At 38.4% G+C, this 24,902-nt stretch overlaps 1 protein-coding gene across 1 annotated transcript in view; it reads right to left on the bottom strand.

Annotated features, from left to right (window-relative positions):
• The window catches only part of CNTNAP4 (contactin associated protein family member 4), a 257,652-nt gene that overhangs the window by 173,028 nt on the left and 59,722 nt on the right, over nucleotides 1–24,902 (bottom strand). The window contains exon 3 of the mRNA XM_035024744.1: nucleotides 3,144–3,337. Within this exon, the coding sequence (XP_034880635.1) occupies nucleotides 3,144–3,337 (194 nt within the window). The remainder of the gene's footprint in view (nucleotides 1–3,143; nucleotides 3,338–24,902) is intronic.

Consider the following 24,902-nt stretch of genomic DNA (forward strand, 5'->3'; position numbering starts at 1 on the left):
TGTGTACCCATAACTTCACCTGTCTCATGTGTACCCATAACTTCACCGGTCTCATGTGTACCCATAACTTCACCTGTCTCATGTGTACCCATAACTTCACCTGTCTCATGTGTACTCATGGTACCTGTTGCACCAAGCCCTAATTTTGATCTTGACATTCAGGGTTATCCATCAATTTTCTTTACCATAACCAAAAATATCATTCAGCCCTTCCCAAACTTGACGGTCCATTCTAACCAGTAGACTCACTGGTTATTACATGGGATACTGTATCTCTGGATATCTCCAATGTCTATGCTTTTGTTCACCCTTTTCTAGCTATATGGTAGAAGCTTCCTTAATCCTTACATAATCTAAGTTATCATGCTTTTTTCAATACTCATGTGAGCCCAGCTTTTTTTGACAAAGTCAGTCTACAATGATCTTTATATTCCACCAATTTCCAAATCTCTAGAAGTCTGTACCCCATATTTGCATGCTTCTCTGAATCATTTTTTGGTTTGTTCTGACGTGTTTTATCTCTGATGACATTAACATGAGCTCTTTCAATACCTCCCAGAATTATTTTTATAAAGTTAGACCCAGATCAGGTGATCAATGTATTCAAATCTATTCATTCATTGATTTTTTTCTGTAATACACTCAACAAAAGCCATGTGCCACACTAGGTACTGAATGCTGGAAATGCAAAGATGAAAAAGATAAACCCTCTCCCATAAAAAAGTTCAAAATTTATAAGGGAGAGAGAAATGTACCATCCTAACTCTAAATATATTAAACCGGTATACATAAGTGCACTAAAAGGCAGAGCTGATCATGGGAGGAAGGAGTCACTACAATAAAGTGCACTGTTTTCATTCACTCATTTATTCATTCCCTCATTCATTCATTCAACAAACATTTAGTATTTGCCTGCAACATGCCAGGAACTCTTTTTTTTTTTTAATTTAAATTCAATTTAGTTAACATATAGTATATTATTAAATTTCAGGGGTAGAATTTAGCGATTGATCAGTTGCATATAACAACCCAATGCCCATTACATCAAGTGCCCTCCTTAATGCCCATCACCCAGTTACCCCATCCCCCCACCCACCTCCCCTCCAGCAACCCTCAGTTTGCTTCCTGTAGTTAAGAGTCTCTTATGGTTTAACATGCCGGGAACTCTTAAGATTTGGGATGCTGAGATGAAAGGATGGAAGGTACAGCCTCTATTTTCAGGGTGTTCACACTCAAGAGAGGAAGAAAGTGAGTAAACCAACAAATTATAGCACAGTCTAAAAAATAGCATTACCCTGACAATTAATTGTGATAGATGCCATCTGTCTTCACATCGATTGGTTTGGATTAGTTAGGGATATCATTATGCCTCTATTTCACCCTGAGTACGTCACCTTTTTTTTAAATTTGTTTATTTATTTGAGAGAGAGAGAAACAAAGAGAGAGAGTGCGTGCAAGCTAGTGGGGGGAGGGGCAGAGGGAGAGAATCTCAAGCAGACTCCGAACTAAGTGTGGAGCATGATGTGGGACCCAATCTCATGACCCATGAGATCATGACCTGAGCCTAAAACAAGAGCTGGACACTTAACTGACTGAGTCACCCAGGCACCCCAGGATCTGAGCACCTCACCTTTAATAAGAGTAAACAAAAAAGGCAAATGGCGTGGTCTAGGTTTGGCTTTCCCCAAGCTTAATGAACAGAGAAACAATTTTCATGGTTGATCCATCATTTTAAGACATGTCAAAAATGTACGTTTTACTTAACACAACTAAATATTACCATGAATTAGCCTCTACTTATTTAGTTTAAAATCCAATGCTTAATTTAGAAAAAGAGTAAAAGATAATCCAAACACCTAGTTAAAATAAATACCTCATTAAGCTTTCATTGTTATTGGTTCATAATTACTGTTTATTTTGTCCCTAGTTTGAATGGTTCTCATGAAATTAATTCAACCGTAATATCCAGTTTTTCTCGCTCTTCTACACTTCAGCTTCCTTTGGATTTTAAGGCAGCTTTTCTTAAAAATGCTTATAGGCCACTTCTTCCAGCCTGACTTTTGTTCTCTCTAGAGAAAGAGCAGGGCTACTTCTTCTCAATTCAATTTACATCAATAAACATGCGTCAAATGGCCACCAAGTGCATTAGAAATACAAAGGTGAGTAAATCACAGTCCATTTCTTCCATGAGTTGATAATGTATACCGAGTTCTAGGAACTTTCAAAAGAGAGGCAATTGACTGATCACAGAAAATTATCATTATGTGCCCAAATAGGCTTCCAAATTATCTGTGTGCTAAGAATGATGCTTCATTAAGTTACTCATTTTCTCTGGTTCCAGCAGCTCAGCCAGAGGAAAAAAAAAAAAGAAAGTTCTTTGACTGCAGTATGTTGTCCCTGGCCCATGTAAGATCCAAACCAATACCCTTCTCCTAGCAAAGAAGTCCTTTCTTCACCACCAAACAAATTGCCTATAGCTCCCTTCTTCCACCAGGTGTTCATATACAATCAACCAACTACAAATATCACCCCACTCTATTATAAACTGCCTCCTTGTCAGTCTCCTATAGAAGCCATGCCCCTGCCCATAACACACAGCATTTTACACACTTATGTACTTTTAAAAGAACAGAGAATGGTTTATATACAAATTATATATATGTATATAAGTGTGTGTATATATATATCATACATAAATACTCCAAATATATATATAAACCTCCATATACTAGAGAGAGAGGGAGATGTTCAGAAATCTCTGAGTCATCAGAGGGAATAAAAGGAACAAATTCTTTTAACCAAGCTTTAAATGAAGACCATGCAAAACCACTGTGTTATTGGACAAAGCTTAAAAAAAATTTACAAGTTTTGATTATTTCTTAGACTTCCACACTCTGTAATGGACAAATAAGATTTTTTTTCCCCAATTTCTGAGGTCTCTGAGATAAATTTACCTTTAGTGTTTTTGTAAGTTATACCATGAAATGTATTAGAAATAAATATTAACATATTTTTTCTTGAAAAATGTTTCCTAAATAATTCCAAAAATTTTGTTTCTCAACTTAGTTTAGGAAATTCATAAACAACATGCAGGGACGACTCTCTTTTCCTGAGAGACTATGTATTCTGTCAAAGAAACATACCCAGATGCTGTCTTCTTGTCGATACTGTTTCCAGTTCCTGCCACTGTCACTGAACATCAGGAGGTAGCTGGTCACCCAGTTGGAGCTCCCATATCCCCCCTGGGTGGCCACAGCAGTGGTCTCCATTCTCTCTCCAAGGTCAATCTGCAACCACTGGTATTTGTTTGACACAAGTGGAGACCAGCCACCAGCTCCTTTCATGCAAATAGAAACAGAAGAAAATGGGCAAAAGATTAGTTAAAAATCTGTTAGTGGACTAGAGATGCCAGTAAGACTGTATTCCTGGATGGAGTTTAATAAAGTCAAATTTCCAAATATGAAACTTCTCATAATTGTAGAATAATATAGAAAAACAAGAATTTAGTATAAAAGGATGAAGCCTGTGTTAATTATGTTCATTTCTAGGTATTATAACTTCTTGACACTGGGGAGAACCAAGGATCTTATCAAATGTTTAAAGTGCTTAATCTGACAGGTGGAACTAGCGGGTTTACTGCCCACACGTGATTAGGTAAAATGCTTTAACCTTCAATCGTGGTTCACACTGTGGTGGAACTAGAAAACTACCTTTGGTATCTAATCACGTTCAGACTTCCTGGAGAAAAAGTACAGCATCAAGCCTGAGAATACAGATGGTCAAGGCACAGTCCCTATCCTCACTGTGTTTACAGTCTTATGGGAATAACAGACATTGAGAAGCATGTGTAAAGCACAAATGTTAATGGTGAGGCAGGTGCAGAGAACAATAATACAATAGATGATGGAGGAGCGTTCTATCCAGTGGAAGGCTGGACCTGGCTGGCAACAGTGGATGAGAGGCAATTAAATTTTCAGGAATTTTGCAAGCTGATTGTTAAATATAGCCATGTTCGCAACTGGCCATGCTGGGACAGAAATTGGCAAACTCTACAAATCAGCCCCCACTCCCAGCCCAGCCAATTCACCAATACACCACTGGCTGGTTCTATCCTGTCCGGGGAATGGGGTGATGGGTGAGAGATGGGGGAGGGACTTTCAGGGAAAAGATCAGAGAGTAAGGTGTGCTGGAGCACTCAAGAGTGAAAAATAAGAATCTACTGTATATTCAAGGATGTACAGTTAGAGCAGAACTTATCATGTTTTCTTTTATTCACTGCACACCAGAAATATTACAGATGTGACTACTGTATGTCTTAAGATATTTCATTCTTCCAGTTTAATACAATAATGCCTTATTTGGGGAATTTATTTATTTTAACTAATATTGACATTGATAATTATATAAGTAACATGTAATCATTGTAAAAGTCATGAAATACAGTTTAACACCTTCTTAAATCCATAATTATCTAATATTCAATATCTATTAAAATGCAACATCTATTACATAACACCCCAGATAAGAATATTAGCACGTTTTCTTTCCCCCATTCTTTTGTCACCCACCTTAAGGCTCTGATATAAGGTCTAACATTTAAATAAAAGATTACCTTAGTGAAGTAAGTCAAGCAGAGAAAGACAATTATCATATGTTTTCACTCATATGTGGAACTAAGGAATAGCACGGAGGACCACAGGGGAAGGGAGGGAAAACTGAATGGAAAGAAATCAGAGAGGGAGACAAACCATGAGAGACTCTGGACTCTGGGAAATAAACTGAGGGTTACAGAAGGGAGGGAGGTGGGCGGATGGGGTAACCAGGTGATGGGTATGAAGGAGGGCACGTGTGGGGATGAGCACTGGGTGTATTATGCAAATAATGAATTGTTGAACACTACATCAAAAGCTAATGATGTACTATATGTTGGCTAATTGAACATAATAATAAAAAATATTTTTTAAAGAATTATACAAAAAAAATAGATTACAATTTATATACTGTTTTTATTCAAGCATTATTCCTGCCATCCATGCCCTGTTTCATTAAACATTGAGTACAGGCCCTAATGCAAAGAGATGCCCAATAAATGTTTGCTATTATGGTGTGGTACGTACCACTGTGGAACCTAAAGAGACATATCTGTGTTAACAATTGTTTGTAAGATTTAAAAATTCTTTTGATGGCTGATAGAATACAATGACTCTCTGAGAGAGGAAAAGCAGAACTCTTCAACAGCTCCAAAGAAGAGAAGCCTGCAGGCAGGGGCATGCAGTGAGATGCACCCTCAGAAAGGGTGACAACAACTTGGAGCTGTGGGGTCAGCTTATATATGGCAAGTGGGGTACAGTTAGAGAGGCTCTGTGGGCTCCTTGTGGACGAATGTGAAGAGGTTCCGGGACACAGGCTTGTCCCTAATTGTCTGGTACTTAGCCCCAGGGTGACTACGGTTGAGGCACGGTAGCCACAGAGGGTGTGAGCCCAACAAGGGAAGTGGTCGGGTTGTGGATATGATCAGCTGTTCACTAACGGGAACTGACCATCCTCTTGTCAGGGCCTCAAAACTGAGTCAATACAGCATTTTAAAAAAGAATTACATGACAACAACATCCTCTCTCGATGGTATAATACTAACTCCTGCTTGTACTAGGGTATGATTCCCAAGTTACTCACTACATTGTCTTTAGAACTAGACACTTTTTTTCTCAAATTTCCTTTTTTCTTGGAATAAATCATTGTTCAAAAAGTGTCTTCCACTCCATACATCAAAAGTGTAATGCGCTCTCTCTCTCTCTCTGATCCAAAATATTTATACATTCTGCAATTCTTGTTGGTTTGTGTTTACTTTTAATTTTCTCTGTATCTGCTCTTGAAGACCCTGTGGTTTTGCCCAGTAGCCTGGATGGGTGGAGTTTCAACATTAGGAATTTTATCTCTATCAGCTTATACCTCTGGGAGAATGCTGATTGTTTTGTGTCTTGCTCTTTCTAGTTAATTTGGTCACCAATACCCAATACAATGTTTAGGTTAGAGGAGAATATTCTCATATTTTGAGCAAGAGGGCTTGTTGGTAGACATGGGCTCCAGCTGCATTTTGGTGTCTGGGTGTCATTTATCCAGCACAGCTCTGCTGTCCACAAGGGGCACCCCTACTCCTGCAGCCTGTTATCTACATGGAAGAGAATTTATTCTTGAATGATCTGAAGAACATCTTTAATACTACGCTCCCACAAAATAGCTCAGGAAATTCCTGAACCCTCAGTGGGACCTGTTCCCACAGCACTATTTTTAAAACTAAGCCAACTTTTCCTTCGTATTCCACTTCTCGGGATGTAATGAAACCCCATCCTACCTTTTCCACTTATCCTATTGTGGTATTACTTAATATTTATTGAGCAAGTGAGGACTTTGTGTCAGGCACAGTGTGAAGGCATTGTTATTTGATTCTCAAAGCAGCCCATTGAACAGAGGATAAGTCATACACGGAGAGTCTGAATACTTTGCTACAGTCTGCAGGGCAGCAAAAGGCCCAGTACTCTTGACCAGGACCAGCATTGCCTCTCATATCATTAGGATAAATGGAATCGGTAGTTCTCAATGGATGTAGAAAGGATGGAGCTGATAGAGGTAAGGGAAGCCTAGAATTTAGCTATCAGGCAGCAGAGCCAACTTTCCTCCCACAAGTTAACGAAGACCACGTCTTTCAAGTACAGACACAAGATGGGAGTGGCAAATGGGTAACTATTTCCCTCCACTGCCTCTCTAATCTTACCAATCATCCTCAGGATCTATCCAAGTTTGGAAATTGACGGTCTCCTGAGGTCTGATGATTACCAAGCATCCTCAGTCCTCTTACTACTACAACTGCATAATCTTTGTATTTTTATCATTTTTTTTTAACACAGAAAAGTTGGAAAAGAGTGGATGAAGTGCCCCCAGCTGGCCATCATCTCAACCTGACATTTCAACATTAGGAATTTTATCTCTATCAGCTTATACCTCTGGGAAAATGCTGATTGTTTTGTGTCTTGCTCTTTCTAGTTAATTTCAACAGTCTGTACACTTTTTAATATAGAATTTTATAATCTTTCTCTAGCATTTTGACACTCATTGATAGACCAGTATTTAAATAGTGAACACATGAGAGGAGCACAGTGAGGAAAAAAGAATCAGCATGACTCTAGTGAGTTAAAACTGGATCATCAATTCTCATCAGGAGAAAGAGGCACCTCTCACTGACGGCTCCCTCTTCCCAGCATCACTCACTGTTACAGCTATACTACCCGGACTTGAAACATTCGCAGTTAATTGACCTTGAACATTTCAATTTCTCACCTGTGGTGAAAAGGTACTACTGATATGCAAATTAAGCTATATCGTTAACGAGGTACACCAATAAAGTAATGGAAATTCAGATGCTCCTGTGCTTTACCAAGTTAAATCGGCCACAGGAAATCCAGAGATTCCCCATGGGGTTTTAAGCTGTTCTGCTCTGCAGATGTACATGGTCTAAGTATGTGGGGGGGTGTTATGCTTGTTCTAATTTTAAAACAAATGCTGAAGAATAATATGGAAAATGCAAACTTACAGGTACAGAGATGGGTAGAACATGGCACACTTTGGTAGTGGCAGCCTACGGGGACAAGGAGGAACAGGAGTGACAGAAAATGAAAGATGACTTTAGATTACAGGAGCTGTATGCCCACCACAAAGCACCTAGCTTTCTGGAGCCATGCTGTTTTCATATTTACTTTTTCTAATGGAAAAAATGAGGGCTAACTCCAGCCGATGGTGAACTCTAAATTACTGTAAAATAAAATATAAGAATTCCTTATTTTATTAACCAAACCTTTTAGCTGTTCATCAAGTATTATTCATCCTTAATGATGTTTTTAATATGTCCATGTGTTCACCATCAGAGTCGACCAACACCTACAGACCAAAGACCACCTCTTCATAACCCCATCTAGTCCATGGTTATTGACACTTAACCCACAAAACAAAAACAGGAGTCTTGTCCCCTCAGCTCATTTTCTTCTTATTCCACTCTTTCTCTTCTCCAGCTGTGGCCTCATCACTGAGACCTGGCATAATAAAGTGTCATAAGTCTATCCAAAAAAAACATTTGTTGACTCTTCACATCATAGCCTAAAAACTCACATTTAAAACTGAAAATCCTCCCCATTGATGAGACTTCTAAATTAAATGTTGCAGTACTGCTGAGAATTAATTTCAAAAAGCATATTAAATTGCCTATTGATTTCTCTCACATACAGCAAGCACGTGGATACATGGCAGTTGTTACTTTTTGAATTGTAAAACAATTATTATTACTATTGACTCCAAATAAAGATTTAGGATCACAGCACTAAATTCAGCTTTGAAAATATTTAGTTCCTGAATGACCACAAACCCAGCATCTCTTGTATCTTTTGCCTACCACTTTTAAACATCAGTTTCCTGGGGAACTTGCTTCTATAAAATATGTTGCTGTGAATCGTAAGGAAAGAAAAACAAAGTACAAATTGTCTAGTGTCTATTGTATGTTAAACACTCTACTAGAAATTTTATGTATCATATTAAGCTTAATTACTAAAATTATCTAGTGAAATGAAATGTTCTAACATCTCTTCAAATAAAACTTCAAAAAAAGATTTATACAGGCTAAGTAAGTTTTCCTAATATTATGCAAATTAAATTTTCCCAGTGTTATACAAATCATTTTAGTGTAGGTAAGAAATTACTTATTTTAGAAATAATCTAAATCTCTGTGAGGATCTCATTTTAAGAGTCACTTCCTTTTCAGTTCTTTTTTTTTTTAAGATTTTTTTTATTTATTCATTCAAGACACAGAGATATATATAGAGAGAGAGAACATGAGCAGGGGGAGAAGCAGAGGGAGGGGGAGAAGCAGGCTCCCCACTGAGCAGGGAGCCCAATGCGGGGCTCGATCCCAGGACCCTGGGATCATGACCTGAGCCGAAGGCAGACGTTTAACCATCTGAGCCACCCAGGCGCCCCTCCTTTTCAGTACTTTACCCCTGAAATCATTGTACAACTATTATTCCTTATTGCCCATAGTGGTTAATTTTATTCCAAGAATATATCCAAATAATTTATTCAATATTATTTAAACATAAATAGCTGGCTGGTTGAATTATGTTTAAGATCCATACAGGCCATTTGCCAGATATCAATAATATTTCGTTCTGCTCATGGAAACACGTCTTACAATTTCAGGAAAGCGAAAAAAAAAATGAAGAAAAAAATACTCTTGGTTGAAGCCTTAAAATAAAGAAAAGAATCACCTCTATCCCCTACTAATATTAAAAACGGCACGATTGCCATTCCTGGTGGTCATCAATGAGATGATGTGTCATAGAGTTTGTCAACTTTGTAGAGGTACAAACTGCTCAGAAAGGAGTCATACTTCTTTCGCAATATTTAAAGTGTAGGAGGACACAAATGTTGAAGGACACAAAGCAGAGTGAATATAGTTGAATGACAGTCCTAGCTACCATTAGGCCATCTACATTTTTAAGAAATGATTGGCTCAGTCGTTAAGCGGCTGCCTTTGGCTCAGGTCATGATCCTGGGGTCCTGGGATCGAGTCCCACATCGGGCTCCTTGCTTAGCAGGGAGTCCGGTTCTCCCTCTGCCTCTGCCCCTACTTGTGTTCCCTCTCCCGCTGTGTTCCTCTCTGTCAAATAAATAAAATCTTAAAAAAAAAAAAAAGAAAGAAAGAAAGAAAGAAATGACTGGCTTAATTAAAATTGTCATAAGAAAGTTTCCCTCTAAGATAATTACTTTTTCTCACATGTGATTTCAACTAGATTTCCCCCAAGAGTCTAAGTTTGCCTGATTATTTTGATCTTGACATTAAGTTACAATAATGTAAGGAAACAAAAAGAACATTGTGCCAATATTTGTTTGGCTCCCTTAAATGGTTTGCAGTGTCCCCGGGCCACCATTTAGGACTCTTAACAACTTTGTATCATTACCAGCATAGTTTCTTTCCCGAGAAGAAAACATGACACTACCGATGCTGTGTGAATTGCTGGTCTTTTTTCACAGAACACTCTGGAATCTTGGCATTGCCTCCCCTGGTCCCAGGGACTGTTACAGGGATGAACGCATCACCTGACCCAGGCCAGTGGAGCAATTCTAGGATTCTGTTGGGGCTACTGAAGAAGAGACCCTTTCTTCTGCTCAGAAAGCTGAAAGGACGGGAATAAGGCATCAAACTGCAGAAGCTATCTTTGTGGAAAGCCTGCCCGAGTGAAGCCAGCACAGAGGGAAGCAGAGGTGGGAGATGAAGTGAGACCAAGTTCTGCTGGCACAGTCAGCGCCCGAGTCCAGCTGTGCCTGCAGGCCACTCCCTGTGCCTTCCAGTTCTATGAGCCATGAGTTAGCCCCTTCACTCGTGCTGAACCTGCTTGAGGCCATTGCTTCAGCAATTCTCTCTCTCCTGCCTCATTATTTTTTTTCCCTCTTGAATGGATCATTCCCATGGATGTATAAGCACACTGTTATTTTTCCCATTTTTTTAAAAAAGCTTCTCTTGACTCCACTGTACTTTTTTTCTGCTTTTTATATTGCCATTCTTCGAGTAAGATGTCCACACTCACACTCTGCAATTTTCCCCATTTCATTCTTGCTCAAGCCAATTATAACCAGCCTTTCACTCTGTACCATTCAACTAAACTTGCTCTTGTCAAGATGACCAAAGAACTCCATGTTACTAAGCCAAATGCTCAGAGTTCAGCCTTCCTACCACCTGGCCTATTGAAGACATTTGAATACTTTGGCTCCTCCCAATGCTTCGGTATACTCTGTTCACTTAGCTTCCACAAAATCTCCTTTTCTTAATTTTCTTCCCAGATGATTGGTTGCTCCTCCTCAGTCCCCATTGCTGGTTCTTTTATCTCTTATCACCTCTGAGGGTTGAGATGGTCCAGGGCTCAGGCCGTTGCCTGCTCCTTTTCTGTCCACATGCACCCCTTTGTGATCTCTCTTGGCCTCCTGGATTTAAATATTTAAATATTACCCATGTGCAATAATTCCCTGATTTATAGCTCCACCCCATACTTCTCTCCTGAACTTCAGACTTGTATATTCAACTCCGTCCTTGATATCTATATTCCAAACCAAACCCCCATTCTTCCCCCTAATCCTACTCTGTTCATACCCTTCCCTGGGCCAGTTTATGACAATTCCATCCTTCCAGTTTCTGAGAACAAAAACAACAAAGAAGTCATTCTTGACTCCTTTTTCACCATATTACCAAACTAACAGAAAATGCTATTGGTTGCCACCACTCCCACCCATGTCTGCTTGGTCCTCTTCCTCCCAGCTCACTCCCCCTTTAGCAGTAAGGGCCTCCCAGAGGTTCTCAGAGCAATCACCAGTCATTCTGCCATCCCCTGTCCTGTGAAGCGATCCTTCCTGCCTGGAGGGCTCTTCTCTGAGATACGCTGGGCTAACATCCCTGCCATCTTCAAGTCCTCAACTCAGATCCCATCCTTCCCGTAAAGGCCTGTATCCCCTGACCTCCTTTGTTACAATTCTTCCCACCCAGCAATCCTGTTCCCATTTGTCTTGCCCAAAACCACTTTTTCTTTTTTTTTTTACAGAAATTGACATCTTTACACATAGTATATGATTTTCTTACTTAGTATATTCATTGTTTATCCTTTATCTTCCCCTATTAGAAAGTAAGCTCAATAAAGCCAAGAGTCTTTGCCTGTTTTATTCACTGATAGATCCTAAGTGTCTGCCACATGGCCCAACACACAGTGGATGCTTAATAATGTGCTTAATGTGTACTGCATAAGGAATGAAATAAATCTGTAGCCATATAGATATAATAAAGATTGTAAATTCATATGTCAAACTAGGGGCAAAGCAAGAACTAGAGCCAAACTAAATAAAGGTACAGGACACTTTTCTTTGAAGCAAGGTATTTTCAATGAGGTTCTCAAAGAGAAAGCTCAAGCACTTGGCTGAGAGACACACACACACACACACACACACACACACTACCAATTACCCCAGTTATACAGTTTAATCACTTGTAAACTACATTTTCTAGATGTATTTATGGCTTTGTTTTTGGATTTTTGATACAGTGAAAAAGATGCTTTTCACTTCATTTCCCCAGAAAGCCTCTAAATTAATAATACCTCACTAAGTTCTCTGAGGTTTTAGTTCTTTGCTGTTGATCCGTTTTTCCCTCGTGGCAATTTGGCAGACTGACTTTCCGTCCCACTTCTTGTATTGCCAGAGCAAACATTTCTGAAATCTTTAATAATTCAGTGGATTGAAAAGTAAATATTTACACCCTTTCTCTGTTTGGGCATTTTGATTTGTATATTTGATTTGCAAATTTTGTGACAGCCAAATTTACTCTGGAAAGCTGGAAAAAAGTTATAAAAACACTAAATTCTGTGCCAGCAAGTTTTATTTCACTCAAATTAGTCATTTTAGAAAATTGACTTTTAGCACATGATGTCTAGAAATTCAAATGATAATCAGGACTTGCTCATGTTTTGCTTTCTAAGCCCATTATGATGCTTTGCTAAAAGTTTTGATTTAGATCTATTGCAGTGAGGCAGGTCATTTCAGTAAATGACATCATGAATCGGAAAGAGCATACTAACAATATCCCAGAGGTTTAAAAACCATTTTTTGCTTCCGTACCTTTTTTTTTTTTTAATCTTCCTTAGCCAGACAGAGATGATAAGCTGTCATGAGCCAAATGTCCTCATATCACTCCTTCTGGGTCAACAAACTGAAGTCACTCTCTTGTACCAACAGACATCATTTCCACATAATGACTGGAAAAGGCAGCGTTACTAGAGCGTAGTATATCAAAAAGGTAAAAAGTGCAAAACCAATCCCAAGCATTTGATTGATTACATCATTTAATACTTTCTCAGTTTGTAAAAATGCTAAGACCTATCAAGATAAAATCGTATTCCCAATTAAAGAGATATGTTTACCTCTAGGCTTAGGTATTTGTTGAATTCAGCCTTAAATATACATACTTTATTTAATTCCATGATTTATTCCTTTTTAAGTGTTATTTCATTGTGGAAAGTTTTATTTTATAGGCAAGAGGAAAAGCTATTAGTGATGCTTGTGACCATGACAGCCTTAATGGTCCCCTCAGCTTGACTCAACTTTAGACAGACTCCTTTCTGAGTATAGGTCCCGACTTCCTTTTTCTTAGATTACTTAATTTAGGAAACTTGAAACTGTAAATTATTTCTCTGCCCCTTGAGATACAGATCTTCATCAAGCCTCTTTCCAGGTTTACAATTCAAGAAAGTCTTTCTCAAGGACCTGAGTCATCCCTTGAAACAGCCATCGAGAAAGATAGTGCCTCATTTCCCAGTCTCTGTGGGAGGGTAGAAGCCTAACTTCCATAATCACCAATTAGTAAACACAAATGCCTAATCACATTGACCAACTTCCCCCCTAATGTTCTTCAGTACTTTTCTACTGGCTTAGCCCAGTGCTTAAAAACTCTCCTACCCTTTGTTTCAAGAGAGTTGAGTTCAGTATCTCTCCCCTATTGAAATCGTCTTGACCCTCATTACTGTAGTATTGAATAAAGTCTGTCTGGTCTGTTTACCCAATCCAGTGCAATTATTCTTTTGAGCTTTTTAAATGTTATTTATTATTGAAGTATAGTTGACATACAATATTATATTAGTTTCAGGCATAAACAACAGTGATTCAACAATTCTATACATTACTCAATGCTCATCACAATAAACACAGTCATCATCTGTCACCACACGATGTTGTTATGATGTTACTGACTATATTCCCTATGCTGTACTTTTCATCTCTGTGACTTATTTTTTTTTTTTAAGATTTATTTGAGAGAGACAGTGTGTGCGTGCATGCATGCGAGTCGGCGGGGAGGGGCAGAGGGAGAGAATCTTCAAGCGGACTGCTGGCTGAGTGCAGAGCCTTACCTCACAACCCATGAGATCACAACCTGAGCTAAAACCAAAAGTCCGACATTTAACCAACTGAACCACCTAGGCACCCCACTCTCTGTGACTTATTTATTTTGTAACTGGAAGTTTATACTAGTGCTATTTTTCTTTGGCAGAAGATAACTGTGGGTTTCTTATTTGGAGCAATGTGTTTTTCATTTTTCTGTCTAATGGACTATATTCCCCAGAACCATTCCACAATCAGAGTCCAGGAGGAGAAGACAAAGGACAATGCTTAGAAGTGAATGAGGGTCTAACTGGAAGCTCACCAGAGGGATTCTTCATGGTAGTGACTTTCTGCAAAGACTACTGCACATCTGCTCCATCTATTATACTAAAGAATGTCACAACCAGCTTCAGGGAATCTGAATAGCAACAAGAAGTGTCATGGGGCCCCTCCAGCAAAAGGGGATGGCCTTTGACAAGAAAACAGTCAAGGGATGGATTGGCCACCAAAATTGGCAGTGCACGTCAACAAACATATAGGGTTAGGACCAACCCAACCACACTCAGCAGATATTGCTTACCCGGGACACAAGGATCCAACCAATGATCTTGTGGTAAACACCAACACAACAACCAACATATGCCAGGGGACCCCTACCCAGCCATGCCATGTATCATCTGAGTTTCTTATATGCCAGCTGCCATTCTGGAAAGAACTAGAGGAAAGATTAGGAAATCAGAAAGTCTGAGCATTTATCTGGAAGAGACTGGCACAACCAAAGTAGGCTACTTTACCCAGCAGATGCCCGGGGGCTTGAGGTGAACTGATATGTGGGCACATATGGGAAACGGTCTCTAAACTGAAAAGCAAATAGGACTGCCCCACCTTAAAACAATAGTCACAGGTGCAAAAGTGTTGACAACTGAAAAATATGTGGTGTTTCCATGTTATTCCTCAACTACCATAACCTGCAAACTCAGAGATTTGAAACTGGCTGAGAAAATCAGATCGACTAGTATTTCAGATCTGAATGATTAATGTACTATAGTATCTTTATGAGTGTTCTGTTTATGTGCCTAATATCCCCAAAGCTGATTATGCATTTTTACAAATTTCGATTTTATAAAACTATATGTGGATTGTGAAGAACAATGCTATTTGCATGTGTATATGGGTGGTCAACCAGAATCGGTGCTTCTGTCTGATTCAAAAAATATTCTGCCATGTGTGCAGTAGATTCTATACTCTAGATTCTGCACTCTAGAGCAGAATCACTCAACATTCATTGAGCATCACAGTGATAATTGGTACAAACTAGACAGAGAAGCAAAAAAAATTATATATATATACATACACGTACACACACACACACACACACACACACACTGCTTTTAAATAGATATAATGTTCTACAATAGCATGGGGGAGTGGGATACAAATAGAATTTAGTGTCTGAAGCCAGCAAGTACAATATTCCCCCATGCATACATTCAATTCTAAAAATGCTTTCCAGTTGCAGACCCTTTTGCTACACAAATGAATTGCTTCCTCTAACATCCAAGAACCCTGGGCAGCTCCATCTGGCTCCTGGCCTATGCACAAATAGAGAAGCACACAAGAGTTATGTTTTCGTGAAAAATACAGAGAAAAAATATGCTATTATGGATTTTATGTAAAAATGTAATATATTACCATTAATTTTGCCAGTGATTGACATACATTTGGATTTTCTGAGTTATGCTCAATAATCACATGTGTTTTAAATTATCTTTACCTCCTTGTATAGAACAAATCGAATTTCAACATATTTAATTTGGGGATATTGTGCTAAACTAGTGAAGGATACAAACAGATGCAAATGTAACAAACCACTGCTGGTGATTTTTCCAACCAAGCACTTTTATGTATTAATCTGATTTTAACCTATGGCTATAAACTTGCTATTTTGTCACTTCATCTCCTAAATTGAGAAATAAATAACTTCTAAAATTATATGCCACCAATTATTCTATATTAGAAAGAGCAGGCACATATTACCCTGGCTTCACCAAGATAAAAATCACCTCAGTCTGAGGGAGCAGGATCAAGTCTGTCAGGAAGGTAGGAAATGCAGGTAGAAGAGGAAAGAGCACAGCATTTTGCTCTGTTTATCTCCATCTTATTTCTATTTGTAACTCATAATGGAAAGTTCTAAATTGTCCCTTTTGATAAAAAGAAAGTCTCACGAAGCAACCTCATTTCCACTCAAACCAGTGAGGCCTTTCATACGATTGTCAGGCCACCTATCATAGTTCATGGCTCCCAATGTATATTGATCCATTGAGTCATAATAAAGCAATGCTTCCAGCTGAGAATGAGAGTTAATGCAAACATTTTCTGGATCAGAAAAGACAGACCAAAAAAAAAAAAAAAAAAAATAGGTCATGCTTCTGCCTAGCCAATTTCAAATTGCTTCTGGCAATACTGTGAATCTCATCCACACCCCTGCGTTTTCCACACACTCTGTTACTACCAAGGAGAATGGTAGCAACTGAAAAACAGCACCCTAGCAGAGAATTTTAATGCTCATGATGACAGCTACCATAATTGCAAAATGCAAATCCTTTTGACAAGCACAATTGAAAATCAATTACTAGCATGAATTTATTATACTGCAATTGTCACTGTTCTTTTTATTTTCTTCTATGAAAACAACAAAAAAAATTAATAAAGATCCATTTGGAACATACCTTCAGAGTTCAGAATTTTGCATCTTCATTTTAAAAATTTATCACAAAGGAAATATTTTTTAAATTTTTAATAAAAATGAATACCTATGTACATACATAAATACAAATACATAAATAAAGGGCAGAAGGAAACTTTTTGAGGTGATGAATAAGTTTATGGCCTTGATTATGGTGATGGTTTCATGCATGTATTTTTTTTTTTATTTGAGTATAACTGACCCACAGTGTTACATTAGTTTCAGGTGGAACATAGTGATTCAGCTTCTCTATACATTATGCTGTGCTCACAAGCGTAGCTACCTTCTGTCCCCATACAACGCTACTACAGTACCATTGACTATATTCCCTATGTTGTACCTTTTATTCCTGTTACTTACTCATTCCACAACTGGGAGTCCATACCTCCCACAACCCTTTACCCATTTTGCCCATCCGTCCGCCCCTTCCCTGTGGCAACCATCAGTTTGTTCTCTGTATTTACAGGTCTGATTCTTCTTTTTGTTTTTTTTATTCATTTGTTTAGTTTTTTAGATTCTATATATGAGTGAAATCATGGTATTTGTCTTTCTCAGTCTGACTTATTTCACTTAGCATAATACCTGCTAGGTCCATCCATGTTTTCACAAATGGCAAGATCTCATCCTTTTTTATGGCTGCACAAAATTTTGTTTCCCACAGTGGCTGTACCAACTTACAATCCCACCAACAGTGCCCGAGGGTTCCTTTTTCTCCACATCCTCACCAACACTTGTTATTTCTTGTCATTTTGATTTTAGCCATTCTCACAGGTGTGAGGTGATATCTCATTGTAGTTTTGATCTGCATTTCCCTGATGATTAGTGAAATTGAGCATCTTTCCATGTGTCTGTTGGCCATCTGTATGTTTTCCTTGGAAACATGTCTATTCAGGTCCTCTGCCCAGTTTTTAATCTGTTTTTGGGGGGGAGGGTTGTGTTGAGCTATATTAATTCTTTATATATTTTGTATATTAACCCCTTAACAGATATGTCATTTGCAACTATCTTCTCCCATTCAGTATACTGCCTTTCGGTCTTATCAATCGTTTCTTTTGCTCTGCAAGAGCTTTTTATTGTGATGTACTCTCAATAGTTTATTTTTGCTTTTGTTGCCCTTGCCTCAGGAGATATATATCGAAAAATATTGCTAAAGCTGATGTCAAAGAAATTACTGCCTGTGCTCTATTCTAGGGTTTTTATGGCTTGAGGTCTCACATTTAGGTCTTTAATTTTGAGTTTATTTATGTGTATGTTGTTAGAAAGTGGTCCAGTTTCATTCTTTTACATGTAGTAGTCCAGTTTTCCCAGTACCATTTATAGAAGAGACTATCCTTTTCCCCATTGTATATTCTTAGCTCCTTTGTCATAGATTAATTGGCCAAATAATTGTGAGTTCACTTCTGGGCTCTCTATTCTGTTCTACTGATCTATGTGTCTATTTCTTGTACCAGTACCATACGGTTGTGATTATCACACCTTCATAGCATATCTTTAAATGTGGAAGCGTGGTGCCTCCAGCTTTGACCTTGTTTCTCAGAATTGCTTTGGCTGTTCAGGGTCTTTTGTGGCTCCACACAAATTGTAGTATCACTTGTTCTAGTTCAGTGAAAAATGCTGTTGGTATTTTGATAGGGACTGCACTGAATCTGTAGATTGTTTTGGGTAGTATGAATCATGGGTATATTCTTATCTCCAAATTCATCAACTTGTAAACATTGAATATGTACAGGTTTTTGTGTATCAATCATACCTCAAAGTGGCTTTTAAAAATTAGCAATTTGTAATTTTAGGAAACATGAATGTAGTATTTCCAGAGTCAGCTTGGCTCAACAGTCAATCATAAATGTCAACAACTTTATATTTCTATTTAAAGGCACTGATTGGGGCGCCTGGGTGGCTCAGTTGTTAAGCGTCTGCCTTCGGCTCAGGTCATGATCCCAGGGTCCTGGGATCGAGCCCCGCATTGGGCTCCCTGCTCTGCGGGAAGCCTGCTTCTCCCTCTCCCACTCCCCCTGCTTGTGTTCCCTCTCTCACTGTGTCTCTCTCTGTCAAATAAATAAATAAAATCTTTAAAAAATAAAAATAAAAATAAAGGCACTGATTTTCAGTAATCAAAAAACAACCAATAAACAAAACACCAGGACCAAATGGCTTCACAGGTGAATTATACCAAACACTTAAAGAAGAGTTAATACCTATTCTACTCAAACTATCCTAAAAAACAGAAGAAGGAAAACTTCCACATTCATTCCATGAAGCCAGTATCATCCTGATATCAAAACCAGATAAGGATATTACCAAAAAAGACCAAAAAAAGAACAATAGACCAATATCTCTGGTAAACATAGATGCAAAAATCCTCAACAAAATACTAGCAAACCAAATCCAACAATAAATTTTTTAAAATCACTCACCAAGATCAAGTGGGATTTATTCCCGGGATACAAGGGTGGTTCAATATTCATAAATTAATCAACATGATACAGCACATCAATAAGAGAAAGGGCAAAAACCATATGATCACTTCAATAGATGGAGAAAAACCATTTGACAAAGTACAACCATTCATGATAAAAAAAAATCCCTCAGCAAAGTAGGTTTAGAGGGAACATACTTCAACATAATAAAGGCCATATATGAAAAACCCACAGCAAACATCACACTGAATGGGGAAAAACTGAGAACTTTTCCCCTAAGGTCAGGAACAAGACAAGGATGTCCACTCTCACCACTTTTATTCAACACAGTAATGGAAGTTCTAGCCATAGCAATTAGACAACAAAAAGAAATAAAAGGCATCCAAATTGGTAAGGAAGAAGTGAAACTTCCACTATTTGCAGATGACATGATACTATATATAGAAAACCCTAAAGACTCCACCAAAAAACTACTGGAACTGATAAACAAATTCAATAAAGTCACAGCATACAAATCATTGTGCAGAAATCTATTGCATTTCTATACACTAATAATGAAGAAGCAGAAAGAGATATTAAGAAAACAAGCCCATTTACAATTGTGCCAAAAACAATAGGATACCTAGTAATAAACCTAACCAAAGAGGTGAAAGACCTGTACTCTGCAAACTACAAAACACTGATGAAAGAGATTGAGGATGACGCAAAGAAACAGACATTCCATGTTCATGGACTGGAAGAAAAATACTGTTAAAATGTCTACACTACCCAAAGCAATCTACACATTTAATGCAATCCCTATCAAAATACCAACAGAATGGGGTGCCTGGGTGGCTCAGCTGGTTAATCCAACTCTTGATTTCAGCTCAGCTCATGATCTATGGATGGTGAGACTGAGCCCCACACAGGGCTTCACGCAGGGCATGGAGCTTGCTTAAGATTCTTTCTCCTCCTCTCCTTCTGCCCTTCCCCCTACCACTTGTGCATGCTCTCTAAAAAAAGACAAGAAAAAAGAAAAGCTAGAGGTACTGCAATTCTAGACTTTAAGTTATATTACAAAGCTGTAGTAGTCGAAACAGTATGGTCCTGGCACAAAAATAGACACACAGGGCATCTGGGTGGCTCAGTCGTTAAGCGTCTGCCTTCAGCTCAGGTCATGATCCCAGGGTCCTGGGATTGAGCCCCACGTCAGGCTCTCTGCTCAGCGGGAAGCCTGCTTTCCCTCTCCCACCCACTCCCCCTGCTTGTGTTCCCTCTCTCGCTCTCCTTCTGTCAAATCAATCAATAAATAAAATCTTTAAAAAAAAAATAGACACATAGATCAATGGAACAGAACAGAAAACCCAGAAATGAACCCACAACAAAATGGTTAGTTATTCTTTGAAAAGGAGGAAAGAATACCAAATGGGAAAAAGTCCCTTCAACAAATGGTGTTGGGAAAGCTAGACAGCAACATGCAAAAGAATGAAACTTGATCACTTTCTTACACCATATACAAAAATAAACTCAAAATGAATTAAAGACCAAATATGAGACCCGAAGCCATAAAAATCCTAGAAGAGAGCACAGGCAGTAAGTACTCTGACATGAGCCATAACAACATTTTTCTAGGTATGAGGCAAGGGAAATAAAAGCAAAAATAATCTACTGGGACTATATCAAAATAAAAAGCTTCTGCATAGCGAAGAAAATAATCAATAAAACTAAAAGGCAACCTACTGAATGGGAGACAGTAACTGCAAATGATGCATCTGATAACAGGTTAGTACCCAAAATATAGAAAGAACTTATAAAACTGAACACCCAAAAAATGAATAATCCAACTAAAAATAGGCAGAAGAAATGAACAGACATTTCTCCAAAAAAGACATCCAGATGGTCAACAGACACATGGAAAGATGTTCAACATCACTCATCATTAGAAAATACCAATCAAAATTACAATGAAATATCACCTCACACCTGTCAAAATGGCCTAAAATCAAAAAGACAAGAAATAACAGGTGTTGGTGAGGATGTGGAGAAAAAGGAAACCTCTTACACTGTTGGTGGGAATGCAAACTGGTGCAGCCACTGTGGAAACAGTATGGAGGTTTCTCAAAAAGTTAAAAATAGAACTACCCCACAATCCAGTAATTTGCACTACTGGGTATTTACCTAAAAAATACAAAAACACTGATTCAAAGAGATACATGCACCCCTATGTTTATAGCAGCATTATTTACAATAGCCAATTTATGGAAGCAGCCCAAGTATCTATCGATCAATGAATGGATAAGTAAGAGGTGATACAGATATACAATGGAATATTATTCAGCCATAAAAAAGAATGAAATCTTGCCATTTGCAACGTCATGGATGGAGCTAGAGTATAATGCCAAGTAAATAAATCAGTCAGAGAAAGAAAAATAGCATATGATTTCACTCATGTGTCGAATTTAAGAAACAAAACAAATGAGTAAATGAAAAAGAGAGTGAGACAAACCAAGAAACAGACTCTTTACAATAGGAAACAAACTGATGGTTACCAGAGGGGCAGGGGGTGGAGGGATGTTTGAAACAGGTGATGGGGATTAAGAAGTGCACTTGTGATGAGCACTGGATGATGTATGGAATTGATGAATCACTATATTGTACACCTGAAACTAATATAACACTGTATGTTAACTATACTGGAATTAATAAAATAAAAGGCACTGCTCTTTGCTGTAACAGATGCATAAATGAGTAGAAGAATATTGTGTCATGTTATGTACTCTTTGTACAATTTTTAAGTCTATCATTTTTAACAAAATTATATGCAAACCTGGATACAAACTTCCTAGCATTTTATGTTCCTTTACATAAAAACAGGAGGGACAATATGAAGGGATGGATATCACAGGGAATTCCCAGATGACACACAAGTAGAGTTTTAATAAGAAATTCATGATTTGCATAATTCTTGAGAGATGATGCTTTCCAAAAAAGAAAAAGAGCTTTTTGCTTTTGCTATGCTGACATCCTGTATCTTTAGAATAAAAGATTTGTCTAGGTCAATAAATGAGCTGAGAAAAAGCCATCAGGAAACATCTCTAGATCAGAAGTCATGACCAAATCACTTAGAGCAAACCCTTCCTTCTTTAGTTCATTTCCTCTCCTCAGCCCCTTTGGCCAGCCTTTTTCTGTATCCTTCAAAGAGCCCCCATTCTCTACTTCTGTTTAAAAGCTAATACAGGGGCGCCTGGGTGGCTCAGTTGGTTAAGCTACTGCCTTCAGCTCAGGTCATGATCCTGGGGTCCCAGGATCAAGTCCCACATCAGGCTCCCTGCTCAGCAGGGAGCCTGCTTCTTCCTCTGACCCTCCTCCCTCTCATGCTCTCTGTCTCTCATTCTCTCTCTCGCAAATAAATAAAAAAAAAAATCTTAAAAAAAAAAGCTAATACAATTCTCTCCTCTTTTACTTTTCATTCTCCGTGGACTGCATTTCTCATGCCTGTGGCTGCAATGATTAGCTTTTTGTTTTTGGATGATGACGCCTGAATCTTTATTTTGAGCTCTGACTTTCCTTTGAAATCTGTATCCCAAATCCTGAATGTTTCCTATACATCTATTCATGGATGCCCTATAGATATCTCAAGCTCAACATTCCAAAACTGGATGTCTTACCTCCTGTCAGAACCAGATGGCCACATCATTTCAATCTTTGCTCAGACTGAAATCTTAAATCACTCCTAATTATTCCCTTTCAATAACAGAAAAAGAAATCTCTAATGTGTAAAAATTGCCAGATCTGGTCATTGTTACCTCCAAAGTGATTTTCATTGTAGCCTTTGCTTTTCAGGATCCCTACCTTGGTTTGAGCCCTTCTTATTCCAACCACTCAGTTAAAAACTTTCTTTATTTGTTAGTTGCTAGGGATATAAACTTGAACTGAGTAAGTGAAAGAATGAAAAGACATGAAAGCACTTGAGGGATCTTAGTGAGGGGGCATTGACAGGGCTCGGTAATCTGTGGGTACCCCTTTCGATACCGAATGCTGGAAGGGCAAGAAGAAGCTTATAAAGTCAAGGATGATAGCTTGGAAAACCCTCTAAATGGTGATGCTGACAGTAAAGTCATCAGTGGAAGGGAAATTCGGAAGATGTAAAATGGAAGGAACAGGAATCCTGAGGAAGCTTGAAAGATATAGGAAACCGTAGACTGATTCACTTTAGAAAAGAGGGACAGCTCTTCCAGGACGGTGACAACAAAGGAAGCAAGGCCAGTGGGATTTGGCTACGTTTATAGGCTTTGGAGAGGAGGACAGGAAATTGTGTTCCTGCCTGACGTCCTACCCTTCTGGAAATCTTCAATATGTGCCTCTTAAAGAGCCAATCTATTTTTGTCACTGTTCCCAGAGTTGCTTTAGTAAAAGCAAGTTGAATAATTTTTCTGGTAACAAAAGGAATCCTTTTAGGGCATTTAACACAACTTCAGTTTGGCATTGGAGGCACTGGAGTCTCAGAAAACAGTGCATTTTTCTACGAAGTCTGTTCTCATTCTTCACAATTTCATTTGAATGATGTGTATTCCTGTGCCCCTCACTCAGCCAGGACTTTCTTTCCTCCACCTTTCAGCAGCAGCTCAAATTGCGCCTCTCCCACAGGCTGGCTTGTTACTTACAAGAACTTGGTAACGGCAAAGAATAGAGTCTATTTACATTTGTTAAATTAATAACTAAGAATCAAACTCCATATCAGAATATCATTGTCATATTTAAATCCAACCTTGTAAAAACTTTTGTGAGCTGGTCAGACATAAAAGTGAGGCTTGCCATTAGCTGAACCGTTACCCTTCAAATATGGCCAAACTCAGAGCAACAGAACTAAATTAGATGCTGAGATGACTTCAGGAGGCCAAAGGTCTGTAAGAATTTTGCTTTCTACTAACAAAGTAAAATGACAGACTTTTTTAATGAGGAAAGCTGACGTTTCAAAGTATCTTAAACTCTCTTTTTGCCGTTTATTTTATAAAAAATAGTTCTGATTAATTCTCATCAATCTTTTTTTTTTTTCCATCAATCTTTTTTTTGGAGTATCTGAAATGCTTCTTTTTAAAGATTTTATTTATTTATTTGACAGAGAGATACAGTGAGAGAGGGCACACAAGCAGGGGGAAGTGGCAGGCAGAGGGAGAAGCAGGCTTCCCGTTGAGCAGGGAGCCCAACACAGGGCTCGATCCCAGGACCGCGGGATCATGACCTGAGCCGAAGGCAGACGCTTAACGACTGAGCCACCCATGCACCCCTGAAATGCTTCTTGAATTCCAATGAATAAATGAGTATTTGGTGAATATTGATTTAATAAAAGTGTCTCAATTAAATATCCTAACATTTAAGTTATTGTGGTTTATGTGTAGATTACAAAGTGGTGAGATCTTATGTTTTTGACCAGTCTAAACACTATTAAACTTTCTTGCTACCCTTTAAAAATAGGAAGAAGGCAGAAATAAAATATCAAAAAATTGAATCCAGGAGGAGTTATGAAATTTATGACATTTCTAAATCTTACTAAAAACTATGAAGGGGGGGTGCCTGGGTCACTCAGGTGGTTGAGCATCTGACTCCAGATTTCAGCTCAGGTCACAATCTCAGAGTTGCGAGATCAAGCCCTGAGTCGGGCTCCCTGCTCAGCGTAGAGTCTGCTTGAAATTCTCTCTCCCTCTCCTTTTGCCCCTCTCCCCACTCACACACATGCACACTTTCTCTCTCTAAAATAAATAAATAAATAAATAAATAAATAAATAAATAAATAAATAAATAAA

This window comes from Mirounga leonina, unplaced genomic scaffold (assembly GCF_011800145.1).
Source record: "Mirounga leonina isolate KUSES-001 unplaced genomic scaffold, KU_Mleo_1.0 Mir_180, whole genome shotgun sequence".
Taxonomy (NCBI): domain Eukaryota; kingdom Metazoa; phylum Chordata; class Mammalia; order Carnivora; family Phocidae; genus Mirounga; species Mirounga leonina.